The 17,078-nt window shown below is 38.5% G+C and overlaps 2 protein-coding genes across 13 annotated transcripts in view; both read right to left on the bottom strand.

The window, feature by feature from the left end:
- myo18b (myosin XVIIIB) overlaps positions 1-17,078 on the bottom strand; it is an 880,426-nt gene that overhangs the window by 288,612 nt on the left and 574,736 nt on the right. The window lies entirely within an intron of this gene.
- The window catches only part of cnnm4a (cyclin and CBS domain divalent metal cation transport mediator 4a), a 38,963-nt gene continuing 23,674 nt past the window's right edge, over positions 1,790-17,078 (bottom strand). Inside the window, 7 exon segments of one of the 12 annotated variants that reach the window (NM_001443064.1) lie at positions 1,790-2,709; positions 2,759-3,120; positions 3,170-3,750; positions 4,323-4,766; positions 5,196-5,377; positions 10,351-10,425; positions 13,826-13,922. In NM_001443064.1, coding sequence (NP_001429993.1) covers positions 4,398-4,766; positions 5,196-5,377; positions 10,351-10,425; positions 13,826-13,922 — 723 coding nt within the window. In that variant the 3' untranslated portion in view covers positions 1,790-2,709; positions 2,759-3,120; positions 3,170-3,750; positions 4,323-4,397. 12 annotated transcript variants of the gene reach the window in all.

The raw sequence follows: 17,078 nt of genomic DNA, 5'->3' as shown, positions 1-17,078 counted from the left end.
CAGTAAAGTAAAAAATGTCAAATTACACGTCAGAATGAGGTAAAACGATGCTCAGATTTAATGCGACTGTACATTACACGTCTTCAAGAAACACAACTAGTTATTGCTTTAGTTTAATCTCTGGTGAAGGCAACAGAAGAGTTCATAATACTTCAGAAATCAGTCAGATCCAACTTAAACAGCAGAGATTCATGGCGATTAATTGCACTTAAAATAAAACAGCTTGTTTTGACATAATAAATGTGTGTGTGTTACATATGTTTATGATCTATACATGATACATACACACATGCATAGAAATAAAACCATGTCATCACATAGATATTGATATATTTCTATCAAATGAATATATAGTTTATATGTAAATATAAACATTTTCTCCAATATATGCATGCGTGTGTGTGTGTGTGTATATACATCAATAATAAAAACAGTTCACACACACACACACACACACACACACACACACACATATATATATTGTCAAAACACAAACTTATTTTGGATGCAATTATTCATGACTAATCTCTGCCCAGCACTTGTTATTAATAATAATAATAATAATATCTTTGCGAGTAATTCAGGATTATTTATATTCATGGTGTTTATATTTTTAAAACTGAATCTGTGTGTGCTGCGGAGTGTGAATACGGTATAAAACGCATTTAAATAATGTGTATAGTGAGTTTTGACGGACAATTTAAGCCTCCAAAGAAATTAAATATGCTGATCAGACCGTTAAAATGTTTTGCATTTCATTATTATTTAATATTTTTATTTAATGTAAAATAATTGGGTGTTTTTTCTAAGTAAAATTTGATTAATTGTGACATAATTGTGAATATATACATATATATATATATATATATATATATATATATATACATATATATATATATATATATATATATATATATATATATATATATTTTTTTTTTTACGTTTTTACATATATATTTTTGTATAATATTGGCATCTACAAATATCTATCTATCTATCTATCTAGAAAGATATTTGTATTTATAACATATATATATATATATTTTTTTTTTTCTTTTTTTTTTTTTTCCCACAAATATTCTAATATTATCTTATTAATGGTGGTATTTGTTGTTCAGGGTTATAAAGAATTTTAGTAAAGTAATGAAAGTCTCAGGGATGAATTAGATGTATGCTTATAAAATCAATGCTCAGTGTAAAGTGAACATTATAATATGGTCAATCTGCTTAATGGCCATGAAAATAATTAGCAATGTCATGCAAAAACCCTTAATACAGCTATATATTATTTATAATAATAATAATAACATATTTTGATGTAAAATATAACTCATTTGTGGGTGCAGTAGTCAACAGGAAAGATGATCAAAGATGCATAATAATTCAGACAAAAAAATAAATATTTAAATCTTCCAATAATTAATCATATGCTGTCCTATATTTAATACATCTTGGGTTTGGTTTTGCTCGGTTTTTGCTTTACATATATTTTATTTATTTATTTTATATGCAAAAAGGAATTAATATTTCTTATTTTGTTCAAAGAAATGTCTTTTTATCTGGAGATACAAACTGCAGATAAACAGACGAAAAACAATTGCAGAAAGGGTGTATTAATGAGAAAAATGTGCTTAATTTAATGCAAATTAATATTATTTAAAAAAGAAAATCAATATAAAGGAGGACTATTTTTAAATATTATTATTAAATATATTATTATCTTTGTAATTTTATCAATTATTTAATTAATTAGAAGTGAAAATAAGTTTTATACTAAATTATTTATGTGTTTTGGTAATATTTGATGTGTAATAGTGCTACTGCTGATTAAGGAGAATTACATAAAACTTGAAACAACAAGCTGAAAAACGGAGCGGTTCAGGCGCGATTTTGATGAATAAATAACAGTTTGCTTGTTTTGGTGAATTAAATTGCAGCTGTCAACAACAAAAAGATTGTTGATAAAACGCATTAAATTAGAGAAAAAATAAATAATGTTCAAATAAATAACATCATTAATATATATACATCACAGGTCCGGCTTTTGCAATGTTTTTTGCTACACATCTGTGAGTCGATGGTGACCGCAGCTTGTTTGCGTCAGCAGATTCCGTGTCTCCACATTATATTTACAAAGCTTCCCTTCGTGCAGAGCTTCGGTTTCATCACACGCAGCCGCGTCACGCTTGACTAACAGCACTTGGGAAATCCTGCAGACAGACACGACAGGAAAACCCCGGCAGAAATAGCTTATGAGACTCAAAGTGCTCAGAGGACAGCAGGCGCTGTAAAGGTGCGTACGGGACAGAAAAAACACTGAAGATCATCAACAGAACAGTCTGATCCACATCGGGCCGAACCCGCGGCCCCTGGGCTCACAGTGAACACACACACACACACACGTGTGGAGTCCAGCTGAGTCTGAGGAAGAGTGTGTGAGCTGGAGAGGCCCCGGGGCCTGGCTGGTCAGATTGTGCTCTAAGTGTGCACTAGTGAGGCCCCGGGCCCCAGGTCAGTGTCATCAGATGATACTGTTGTTGTGCATTGGAAGGCCCCGGGCCCCACATCAGCATCATCTGATTGTCCTCTTGGAATTTGCTAGTGAGGCTCCGGGCCCCAGATCTTCAGACAGTGCTTTTGGTATGCTCTTGTGAGGCCCCGGACCCCAGATCATCAAACAGTACTCTTGCTATGCACTAGTGAGGCCCCAGGCCCCAGATCATCAAACAGTACTCTTGTTATGCACTAGTGAGGCTCCGGGCCCCAGATCATCAAACAGTACTCTTGCTATGCACTAGTGAGGCCCCGGGCCCCAGATCATCAAACAGTACTCTTGCTATGCACTAGTGAGGCCCCGGGCCCCAGATCATCAAACAGTACTCTTGCTATGCACTAGTGAGGCCCCGGGCCCCAGATCATTAAACAGTACTCTTGCTATGCACTAGTGAGGCCCCTGGCCCCAGATCATCAAACAGTACTCTTGCTATGCACTAGTGAGGCCCCGGGCCCCAGATCATCAGACGGTACTCTTGATATGTGCTTGTGAGGCCCCGGGCCCCAGATCATCAGACAGTACTCTTGCTATGCACTAGTGAGGCCCCGGGCCCCAGATCATCAGACGGTACTCTTGATATGTGCTTGTGAGGCCCCGGGCCCCAGATCATCAGACAGTACTCTTGCTATGCACTAGTGAGGCCCCGGGCCCCAGATCATCAGACGATACTCTCGATATGTGCTTGTGAGGCCCCGGGCCCTAGATCATCAGACAGTACCCTTGCTATGCACTTGTGAGGCCCCGGGCCCCAAATCATCAGATGGTACTCTTGATATGTGCTTGTGAGGCCCTAGGCCCCAGGTCAGTGTCATCAGAAAGTGCTCTTGTTTTGTACTAGTGAGGCCCCGGGCCCCAGGTAAATCTCATCAGATGTACAATTGATGTGTACTGACAAGGCCCCTAGCATCCGGGAGGCCCCAGGTCCCAAATCAACGTCATCAGAAAGTACTCATGGTTGTGCACAGTTGGGGTCCCGGGTCATTGCTATTAGGTGATACTCTATAAGTGTGTGGACAAGGCCCCGGGCCCCAGGTCAGTGTCATCAGACACTATTGTTGGTATGCATCCATGAGGCTCCGGGCCCCAGGTCAGTGTTTTAGTCGTTTACATGTGAAGCCCCGGGCCCCAAGTCAGTGTTGCACCCATATGCAGCTGTGAGGCTCCAGGCCCCAGGTCAGTGTTGTACCCATATGCGCCTGTGAGGCCCCGGGCCCCAGGTCATTGTTGTACCCATATGCGCCTGTGAGGCCCCGGGCCCCAGGTCAGTGTTGTACCCATATGCGCCTGTGAGGCCCCGGGCCCCAGGTCAGTGTTGTACCCATATGCGCCTGTGAGGCCCCGGGCCCCAGGTCAGTGTTGTACCCATATGCGCCTGTGAGGCCCCGGGCCCCAGGTCAGTGTTGTACCCATATGCGCCTGTGAGGCCCCGGGCCCCAGGTCAGTGTTGTACCCATATGCGCCTGTGAGGCCCCGGGCCCCAGGTCAGTGTTGTACCCATATGTGCCTATGAGGCCCCGGGCCCCAGGTCAGTGTTGTACCCATATGCGCCTGTGAGGCCCTGGGCCCCAGGTCAGTGTTGTACCCATATGCGCCTGTGAGGCCCCGGGCCCCAGGTCAGTGTTGTACCCATATGTGCCTATGAGGCCCCGGGCCCCAGGTCAGTGTTGTACCCATATGCGCCTGTGAGGCCCTGGGCCCCAGGTCAGTGTTGTACCCATATGCGCCTGTGAGGCCCCGGGCCCCAGGTCAGTGTTGTACCCATATGCGCCTGTGAGGCCCCGGACCCCAGGTCAGTGTTGTACCCATATGCAGCTGTGAAGCCCCGGGCCCCAGGTCAGTGTTGTCAGATGGTGCTCTCGGTGTGTGCGTGTGTAAACGTATGAGCATGTGGGCGGGGCGTGGGGCTGCTGTTGCTGTGGGGACGGGGGGCGGGGCTAGAGCTGCAGTTGTGATTGGTGTTGAGGTGCGGGTGGGCGTGGCTAGAGCGGCGTTTGGTCAGGCTGTTCCTGTCGTTCAGCAGTGAGGTGTTCTCGTCCAGCCGGCCATCTCGGGGCGTCGCTGTGCTGTGATTGGTGCTGGTGGGCGGAGTCAGAGGTGGTGGGTGGGCGGAGTCAGAGGCATGGTCTAGGTGGGTGTGGCTGCTCTCCGGAGACTGAGGTGTGCTGTCCAGCCTTGAAGCCAACAGGCCGTTCTGGTACTGAGAGCGAGTGATCTGCAAGCAGACAATAACGGAGTAACACACCCTGATGAGCTGCCGCAGCTCTGCTGTTTATAGTGCCTCCAAAAAACAGATGAGTGTGTCTCGTGTTCTCAGAACAGATGAGTGTGCTGGGTGTGAGCAGCCCCTAACACACATCTCCTCCTCCTGCTGCTGCTGCTGCTGCTGTGTTCTGATGTGATGTCTGACTGTTGTAGCTGTGGAATAACTCTAATCATGATGGAGCTGTGATACGCTCTAAACCTGCCGGATCTACTTTAGCTGTGTGTTTATCTGACAATAGCGGCACATCTTTACAATGCTCACCAGCCAATCAGCATCAAGCACTCAACAGCCCTGCGGTGTGAACTGAATAATATCACACTTTATAAACTCTTGATGCATGCGTGTGAGTGTGTGTGTGTGTGTGTGTGTGTGTGTTACCTTGGCGTACTGCAGGTCTGTGAGCGCGCGCACGTTGAAGTCAGGTGTGTACTGGGGCGCGGGGGCGGAGCTGTAGATCTGAGAGCTGCTGCCGCTGATGGAGACGCTGGAGTCCACTCGCTCCGTACAGCTCAGAGACGCAGAGCGGTTCAGCACACTCAGGTGAGACGGGGAGCGCAACTCTGCACACACACACACACACACACACACACACACACACACCACAGCTGTGTTATTGAGGGATATACATACACACACTACACAAACACAAACACCACACACATGCACGCACGCACTCACAATTAAACACACATGCATGCACGCACGCACGCACGCGTGAATGTACACACACACACACACACACACACACACACACACACACACACACACACACACACACACACACACACACACACACACACACACATAATTGCATACACACATGCACACTTACACACACACACACACACACACACACACACACACACACACACACACACACACACACACACACACATAATTGCATACACACATGCACACTTACACACACACACACACACTCATGCATACTTATACACACACACACATAATTACATACACACATGCACACTTACACACACACACACACACAAATGCACTCACAACTGCATACACACACACACTTACACACACTCACAATTGCATACACACATGCACACTTACACACACACACACACACACACACACACAATTGCATACACATATGCATACTTACACACACACACACACACACACACACACACACACACACACACATAATTACATACACACATGCACACTTACACACACACACACACACACACACACAAATGCACTCACAACTGCATACACACACACACTTACACACACTCACAATTGCATACACACATGCACACTTACACACACACACACACACACACACAATTGCATACACACACACACACACACACACACATAATTACATACACACATGCACACTTACACACACACACACACACACACACACACAAATGCACTCACAATTGCATACACACACACACACACACACACACACACACACACACACACACACACACACACACACACACTTAATTGCATACACACATGCACACTTACACACACACACACACACACACAAATGCACTCACAATTGCATACACACACACACAATTGCATACACACATGCACACTTACACACACACACACACACACACACACACACAATTGCATACACATATGCATACTTATATACACACACACACAATTGCATACACACATGCACACTTACACACACACACACACACACACACACACACAATTGCATACACATATGCATACTTATACACACACACACACACACACACACATACACACATGCACATTTACACACACACTTACACACACACAAATGCACTCACAATTGCATACACACACGCACAGACACACACCCGCACACTTACACACACAATTGCAAACACACATGCACACTTACACACACACACACACACACACACACACAAATGCAGTCACAATTGCATGCACACTTACACACACATACACAAACACACAAATGCACTCACAATTGCATAAACACACACACAGATGTGATGAGTGTGAACATTAAACTGGATGTGGAGAACGTCTGACCAGTTCACTCATATTAAAACACAAACGAAAACTCCACAGCAGTATTCACCTGCTGCCACACTCTACAGTCAGAGTACATCAGTCAGAGTTAATCAATGCATTTACTGACAACAACACACTGAAAAGCACATCAATTACAGTCTTTATTCATATTTATTAACATTATTTACTATAAATAAAGTCAATCACTGTTAGTTCATGTTAAAAGTGCATTAACTAATGTCAAACTGGATATTAATCGAGCATTAGTGAATGTTGTGCTATATTGTTCATTATTAATTCATGCTGATAAATACGTGAACTAATGAAATCTTATTGTAAACCGGGACTAATATACTAATGCATTTATATATTAATATTACAATGTTAAATTAAATGCATTACATTAAATATTATAATACAAATGTAACATATTCAAATAAGCAGGTCATAATTAATACTTAAATCCACATATTACAGTGATTCCAGAAGGATCGTGAACTCTGCAGACTGCAGTAATGATGCAGAAAAATCTGCTTTAAATAATTTAAATAAATTAGACCGTATTAAATATCCACACCGAGTGCAGATATCTAAAAGCACAATATTTTTTCTGTATTTACTGTATTTTTTGTGAAATAAATACAGTGTCATTTTTTAAACTATTAACCCGTAACGTGCTGTGAGTAAAGTCAGTCCACTGGCGCCCTCTGCTGGTGGCGGAGAGATCACACAGGCTTCATGAATGTTCAGTTTGATGGATGATTATAATGATGTTTCATGCATTACTGATGCAGGTTTTAGAGTTTATTATCTTCTGTGATGGACAGAATGAGTGAATGAATGAATTAAAGAAGAAGAGCAGCTCGTCAAACATTAAAGACGTCCAGCAAGATTACATTTACCAGCACTACATATATATATACAGCCAATCAGAATTAACTACAGTGTTTTTGTATTTAACACAATTGTTCAGCTCTCAAATCTTATTTATATTTGCATCCATTCAAAACCTGCCTTTCACTACTTAATGAGCACATATTAGGCATGCATTTAGGACTAAAAAAGTATATAATGTGCCAAATATATTCACTCATCGGCCACTTTATTAGGTACACTATCCAACTGCTTGTTAACACAAATTTCTAATCAGCCAATCACATGGCAGCAGCTCACTGCATTTAGGCATGTAGACATGGTCAAGATGATCTGCTGCACTTTTAAGCGAGCATCAGAATGGGGAAGGAAGGGGAAAAGTCATTATCCATCCTGCCTTGTATCAGCGGTTCAGGCTGGTGGTGGTGGTGTAATGGTGTGGGGGAGATTTTCTTTGGCTCCATTAGTACCAATTGAGCATCAACGCCACAGCCTACCTGAGTATTGCTGCTGACCATGTCCATCCCTTTATGAGCACAGTGTCTCCATCTTCTGATGGCTACTTCCAGCAGGATAACGCAGCATGTCATAAAGCTCAATCATCTCAGACTGGTTTCTTGAACATGACGATGAGTTCACTGTACTCAAATGGCCTCCACAGTCACCAGAGCTCAATCCAATAGAGCAGCTTTGGGATGTGGTGGAACGGGAGATTGGCATCATGGATGTGCAGACGACAAATCTGCAGCAACTGTGTGATGCTATCATGACAATATGGAGCAAAATCTCTGAGGAATATTTCCAGTAGCTTGTTGAATTTCTGACATGAAGGATTAAAGCAGATCTGAAGGCTAAAGGGATCCAACCCGATACTAGTAAGGTGTACCTAATAAAGTGGCCAGTGAGAGTAAGGGTATTACATTATTTAATCATTTTTGCATGAGGAAAACGCAAATATATATTAAACATCTGCTGACTCCTGTCAAAAATTACACTCATAAATAAAGAAATAAATAGTTTTGTGGCTATAATTGCATTAAGTTTGAATGTTTTAAATGAATGCAAACACAAATTAGATTTGAAAAGCCCAAATTCTTCCTAATAATAAACACAGCGCATACATTTTGCATGTGTCATTTTTTTTTAATGAAATTGAACTATTTATGCTTTCTATATTTTCATGCACTACTTTTACTGGAATAAAAAAAATAATAATAAATACATTAAAAAATATTGACAAATAAATACAATATTGAAAAGTAAAATGAATAAAAGAAAAATAAAATAAAGCAATTTTAAACAAAACTGAACAATTAACAAAAATTAATAATAATATAAATTAATAATATTTAATATTTATTATTGAAAAGTAAAATAAAAACATTAATACAAATATAGAAGAATAAAACAATTGAAAACTAAAAAACTATTTTGAACAATTAAAATATTTATAAAAATATAATAAAATTATTTAAAATAAAGCATAATTGAAAAGTAAAATAAATTGAAAAATGTAAATAAAATAAAACACCTAAACAATACAAATGCTTAAAAATAAATTATATTAAGAAGTAAACTAAAAAAAAACTATTTTGAACAGAAATAATAATAAATAATAACCAATTTTTATAAATAAAATATATAATATATATAAAATTGAAACATAACATAAACAATAAACCATCATTGAAAAGTCTTGAACAATAAAAATATTTTAAAATAAGACATTAAATAAGACAGAAAAATGCAAATAAATGTAAAACTTGAACAGTAAAAAATAGACAAATAAAATACATAATTTAAAAGTAAAATAATTTTTTTAACAATAAAAGTATTTAAAAATAAATTATAGTAATAAAAAGTAAAATAAAAACAGTTTTGAAAAATATATATATATATATATAAAAGGTAAAATAAAAAATAAACATTTTGAATAAAATATTGAAAAATAAATGATATTATTGAAAAGTAAAATAAAAATAAACAAAAATGTTAATAAAATATTGAAAAATAAAACATCATTGAAAAGTGAAATAAGAAAATATTTTGAGCAATAAAATATTTTAAAATAAAACATAAAATAAATAAATAAATAAACATTAAAAATAATATACTGAAAAATAAATGATATTATTGAAAAATAAAATAACAATAAACAAAAATGTTAATAAAATATTGAAAAATAAAACATCATTGTAAAGTGTAATAAAAAAACAATTTTGAGCAATAAAATATTTTAAAATAAAACATAAAAATAAATAAAATAAAAAAACATTAAAAATAAAATATTGAAAAATAAATTATATTATTGAAAAGTAAAATAAATGGAAAAAAGGAAATAAACCAAAAAGTTGAACAATGAAATAAAAAATGTGATGATATTGTGTAGATTAAAAATAAAAATTAATAATAGAAAAATATTATAGAAAAGACAAAAATGACATGAAAACTGTAAACTTGCTGGAAATGTTTGATAGTGAGGGTGTTCAATGATTCACTCTCAGGAAAAACTGCACAAAAGCTGTGTCTGTACACGAGGTTGATCTCTGCGTGTGTGTGTGCAGAGAAAAACCTCCAGCAACAGCGTGTGTGTGTGTGTGTGTTTTTCCTGAATCTGCGAGCGTGCAGAGTTTACCTGGGAAACGCGTGAACAGAGAAAACCTCTTTAGCGAAAGACGTCGAGGACGAGGAGGAGACGCCACACACACGGCTGAGGAGAGCAGAGACACACACACACGTCAACGACACACACACACACACACATACAGCTCACATACAGCAGCACCTCCAGGATTTTGAACACAATTAAAAAATAAATTCAGATTTTAGTGTGTAAATGTCTGAGTTTTGCTAATTGTGCAGAATCAGTGATGATCTTTTATTGTTAAGTGGGAAATCTGCAGCAATTAAAGATCTGCCAGCTCCTCCAGATGTGAAGCATTCGCTTGATTGGACATTCAATTCAGCAGAGCGGGGAAATCCTGGAGGATTAATGAGTAACACACACACACACACACACACCACCCAAAATCACTCCTTCAAAACCCGCATGAGCTTCCTCCTGCACTGGAAACCCAATGCAGATATTTAGCAGAATGTTCCAGCTGCTCTTCCACACACAGAGGGACACAAAGCAGGGCTAGGTGGTTGCGATGTCATTTTGGGTGGTTGTTAGTAGATGGTAATTGGTTGCTAGCTGACCTTAATGATTACCATTTTGCTATGCTGTTCAGGGTTTTTGCAAGTTGGTTGCCAGGGTGTTCTGTTGGTTGCTAGGGTGGTGCTAAGCAGTTGCTATGGTGTTATGATTAGTTGCTTGGGTGGTGCTATTTGGTTAAAAGAATAAACTTGGTGGTTGCTAGGGTGTTTCTAGGCAGTAGCAGGTCATTATGGGTGGTTGTTTTTGTGGGTAATTGGCAAGATGTTGCTTGTTGGTTGCTAGGGTGTTACATGGGTTGCTAAGGTGGTGCTTAGCAGTTGCTATGGTGTTATGAGTAGTTGCTTGGGTGCTGCTAGATGGTTGCTAATGTGACCTCTGTTGTTGCTGGGGTATTGTGAATAATTGCAAAGATGTTGCTATTTGGTTGCTAATGTGTTGTTATATGGTTGCTAGGGTGACTGTTGCTTACAGAGGTTTGGTAAGCAGTTGCTATGTCATTATGAGTGGTTGCCAGGGTGTTGACAAGGGTTTGCTAGGATGTTGACAGATGGTTGCTATGGTGATCTTTGTGGTTGGGTGAACTTGGTAGTTGCTATGTAGTTCTGGGTAGTTGCTAGGGTATTGTGGATGATTGCTAGAATTTTGCTATTTGGTTGCTAAGGTGTTTCTATATGGTTGCCAGAGGCAGTTATGCCATTTTGGTGGTTGCTAGGGTATTAGGGATACATTCTAGAATCTTGCTAGTAGGTTGTTAGGGTGATGCTAAGCAGTGTTATCAGTGGTTGCTTGGATGCTGCTATATGTTTACTAGTGTGACCTTGGTGGTTGCTAGGGTGTTTCTAAGCAGTTGCATGCCATTCTGGGCGGTTGCTAGGGTATTGTGGTTAATTGACAAGAAGTTGCTAGTTGGTTGCTAGGGTATTTTGGGGGTTGCTATGGTGTTATGAGTGGTTGCTTGGGTGGTACTAAATGGCTGCTAAGATGGCCTTGGTGGCTGCCAGGGTGTTTCTAGGCAGTTGCTATGTTGTTCTGGGGTGTTGCTAGGGTATTTTAAATAGTTGCTAGGATGTTGCTAGTTGGTTGCTAAGGTGTTTTAGGGGTTGCTATGGTGTTAAGAGTGGATGCTTGAGTGGTGCTAAATGGTTGCTAGGGTGACCTTGGTGATTGCTATGTTATTTCTAGGCATTTGCATGTCATTCTGGGTGGTTGCTAGGGTATTGTAGATAATTGATAGGATGTTTCTAGTTGGTTGCTAGGGTGTTCTAGGGGTTGCTAAGGTGATGCTAAGCAGTTGCTATGTCATTTTGGGTGGTTGTTTGGGTGGTGCAATTTGGTTAAGATGGTAACCTTGGTGGTTGTTAGGGTGTAGTTCTGGGTAGTTGCTGGGGTATTGTGAATAATAGCAAAGATGTTGCTATTTGGTTGCTAAGGTGACTACTGTTGTTTACAGAGGTTTGGTAAGCAGCTGCTATGTTGATATGGATGGTTGCCAGGGTGTCAACCATGGTTTGCTAGGATGTTGAAAGTTGGTTGCTATGGTGATCTTAGTGGTTGTGTGGTAGTTGCTATGGTGTTTTAGGAGGTTGCTGGGATTTTGTTGATGGCTGTTAAAATGTTGCAAGGTAGTTGCTAGTGTAGTGCCATATGGTTGCCAGGGGGACCTTTGTGGTTGGCAAGTAATCAGGACTATATTCTCAGTCAGTTGGCGTTTCTGTGTGGAGTTTGCATGTTCTCCCCGTGTTGGCATGGGTTTCCTCTGGGTGCTCCGGTTTCCCCCACAGTCAAACTAAATTGGCTGTAGTGTATGAGTGTGTGTGTGTGTGTGTGTATATGAGTGTGTATGGGTGTTTCCCAGTACTGGGTTGCAGCTGGAAGGGTATCTGCTGTGTAAAACATATGCTGGAATAGTTGGCGGTTCATTCCGCTGTGGCGACCCCTGATAAATAAAGGGAGTAAGCCAAAAAAAAAAATGAATGAATAAATAATCTAATTATTTTGAGTGTATAGAATATTAGAAATATATCATGAAATTATTTATTGCACGCTTCAGCTCAACACAACTTCAAGGAGATTCTTTTGTGTCACTGAATCTTCACCCATCAACAACGTGTGTATAAAAATGCTTGAACAGCTGGAACATTCTGCTGAATAGCGCCTGTGTAAGGCTGAAAGGAAGCAGCAGCGGGCTCTTGAAGGACGTGAGTGTGAGTGACTGCGGCCGGATCCGTCACATCAGCTTCATCTCTAATGCAGCGTTTGCTGAACACACACAGTCAGACAGCCGCTAAGCACATCAGCGTGACGATTGCACAGCTGGAGGTGAAGAACAGAAGCAGACAGAGATCATCCCTGCAGACAAACCTGGCCCGGACACTGCAGAGTCATTACATAACACACACTCACACACACACACACACACTGACTGCACAGTGGCACATTACCAGCAGCCGCTCCAGAGACTCATCCACTCAGAGCATAATATAGTCATGTTTACACACATTTTAACACTCTTAATGCATATAGCTCTGTGTAGATTGAGGTAGGTGACATTTCTGAAAACTGTGTGTGTGTGTGTGTGTGTGAAAATTGTATATGTGTGAGTGAACGCATTGTGTGTAAGGGTATTGTGAATGTGTATATAAAGTTGTTGTGTATGTGTGTGTGTAAGTGTGGGTCTGTGTAAAGATATAGTGCATTTGTGTATGTGTGAAACGTTATTGTGTATATGTGCATGTGCGCATGTGTAATGGTATTGTGTATGTATGTGCTTAGGTATGCATGTACAGGTGTGTATTGGAGTGTGTCTAATAGTGTGTGTGTACAGGCATGTGCATGTAAATCGGTGTTTGTTTATACGTTTGTATTGCAGTGTGTGTGTGTGTGTGTGTATATGTGTGTACTGTGTATATGTGTGTGTGTGTGTGTGTGTGTTGTGTGTGTGTTCCCTCACCCAGGCTCGGTGCACTCAGCGCCATCACTCCATAATAAGAGAAAGGTCCCGTCTCAAACCGCATGTTCTCATTACCGGCCTCGACCTCCACACGACCCTGAGGAAACACAACACAAACACACACACTGATGGAGACACATATACATAAGATAAGTAAATATAAAATACAATAGATAAGTAAATATATTTAAATAAACACAGTATGATATATATATATATATATATATATATATATATATATATATATATATATATATATATATATATATATATATATATATATATATATATATATATATCATACTGTGTTTATTTAAATATATTTACTTATCTATTTGATATAATTAATATCACTTAAATATTCAAACTAATAAAAAACTTCATAGCATGTTTCCTCCACACATTTCAAATGTAAGCCGGTTTGAAAGTCCCTGATCTGGACAATATTCCAGCATCACATGAAATCTCAGGCATACTTCATATTAAAAACTATGATTTAATCATGAATAATGGTGATGAATTCTGTTGTCCTGAAAGTGGACGCCGCACCGGTGCTGCTGCTGCTCTTCAATAATCCAGCAGCCTTTGAAAAACACTTACAGAGCATTTACAGTCAGACGCAGCGCCTTATTGTGAAATCCTAACCAGTTTCCTCTGAAAAACAACCAGTTGCATTTAAAATTAAAGAGGCCACTGCGTTTAGGACAGAGCTGCAGTTGCGTCAAACCACACACACACACACACACACACACACACACACACACACACACACACGCACACACACACACACACGCACACACACAAACAAACAAACACATACAAACAAACAAACACACACACACACAAACAAACAAACACACACACACACACACACACACACACACACACACACACACACACACACACACACTTTGATTTGTTATTTATATATTTTTTCGTATTGTTTTTAGGTAGACGATTTTACCATCTGTCTAGGGACAATGGATGAGGGATTTTTGGCTAATTCTAGTGCATTTGCAGCAATGTTCATTAATGTACACTAACCCTGCTTGCTTTCCTGCCAAACAAACAAACAAACAAACAAACAAACAAACAAACAAACAAACAAACAAACACCCACAAGCAAACATATCCCAAACTCAAAAAACAAAAGCAAACACAAACTAAAACAAAAATAAGCAAACAAAACTAAAACTACAACTAACAAACAAGCAAACACAATCAAGCAAAACCAAACAAACACAAATAAAACAAACAAACAAAAAAGCAAACAAATAACAAACATAAAAGACAAAAAAAACGCAAACAAAAAACCATGCAAACAAAAACAAAGAAAACTAAAACAAACTATCAAAAACAAACAAAAAACTAAAACAAACAAACAAGCAAACAAACACAAGCAAGCAAAACAAACCAAACAAACAAATACAAATAAAACAAACAAACACTCAAACAAAGAAGGAAACAAACACACACACAACCAAACAAAAACATCAAACAAAAAGCAAACATATAAAAAACACAAACAAAAAACCAAGCAAACAAAAATGAACAAACAAAAACTAAAACAAACAAGCAAACAAACAAACACAAGCAAGCAAAACAAACCAAACAAACAAACACCATATAAAAAAACAAACAAAACTCAAACTAAAACAAAAAATAAGCAAACAAAAACTAACAACAACTAACAAACAAGTAAACACAATCAAGCAAAAAAAAGACAAATAAAACAAACACAACCAAACAAAAAAAGCAAACATAACAAACACAAAAAACAGAAACAAACAAACAAACAAGCAAACAAACACAAATAAAACAAACAAAAACAAAACACACAACCAAACAAAAACTAACAAAAAATTATAAAACAAATAAGCAAACAAACCAAACAAACAGAAATAAAACAAACAAACACAAACAACCAAACGAAAACAAACAAAAAGCAAGCATAAACACAAAAAACAAACACACACAAAAATAAACTAACAAAAATGTAAAAAAACAAGCAAGCAAAAACGAAAATAAATACATAAACATAAAACTAACAATCAAGCAAACAAACTCAAACAAGCAATACAAAACAAACACAATTAAGAAACACAGACACGCAAACGCACATACACACACACGCAAACATCTAAACAAAAACAAACAAACATAAAAACATAAAAACAAAAACAAATAGACAAAGAAATAGAAAGAAACAAAACAACACACACAATCAAACAAAACAAAACAAAAATTCATAAATAAAAAAATAAAAATGAAAAACGACCATTAATGAAACAAACTAAATCTAAACTGGAATTTAATCGCACATTTAAAAATACAAATAAAGTAAAAGCTAATGTAAAATGCTAAGCTATGATAACGGTGTCAGACAAGATAATTTTGGTCTGGATGGAGAGTCGACCTCTCCTGGGTTTGTCAGAAAAGCGTAAGCGGATCTGCGGCGCTCGGATTGCATGACACACGGATCCGTCACTGGATCTGGAGCTGCTCTTAGATCTGCTTTCTACAACACAAACAACATTCCTGCAAATCAGAGCGCAGTCGAAAACATGCCAGAACTGGTGATATAATGAGTTTTGATATTATATTATGCTATAAATTATGAGTACTGCATTGCATATTGGAGAAAAGTGACATTGCGATATTTTAGTTTTTTGAATATGAAGACAACTCTATTTGGAAATAATTCATAATTTTTGAGAGATTGGGGTAATTATTGGCGTGGAGCTTCTGCATAACATGTAAAAAAAAAAAAGATAAATACAACAGAACAAACTAAATAAAGCCTGTTTTATGGCTTTCTGTGAAATCTAACAGTATTGCCTTACCGGAATTCAATAATCATACGTAAAATAACACTTTATATAGTCGTAGTCTTCATTGTATAAATAATTAAATAGAATTAATAAGAAATACCATAATATGTTTGCAGATATTTAGTAAAATGGCAAGAAAACAAATTTGTTTATCTGAAAAGCAATGCTAGAGTCTGATATTCTGCTGAGCATGTGCGTTCGCTGTTGGAATGTACACATGAGGTGGATTTAAATGAGCAAAAACTAGAAGTATTGAAAATGTAAACATTAGCTGAGCAGCATTGTAATACCACGTCTAAACACATAACGCACAAGACAAGCAATTTATCTGTCTGCAGCAGACGCAACACGATTAACACATTTTAACACAGCCATTCAGCAGCCCTCACTGCAGACACGCACACACACACACACAGACACAG

Source organism: Danio rerio, chromosome 10 (genome assembly GCF_052040795.2).
Source record: "Danio rerio strain M-AB ecotype USA chromosome 10, GRCz13ab, whole genome shotgun sequence".
Lineage (NCBI taxonomy): Eukaryota > Metazoa > Chordata > Actinopteri > Cypriniformes > Danionidae > Danio > Danio rerio.
This window is presented reverse-complemented; position numbering and strand designations above follow the sequence as displayed.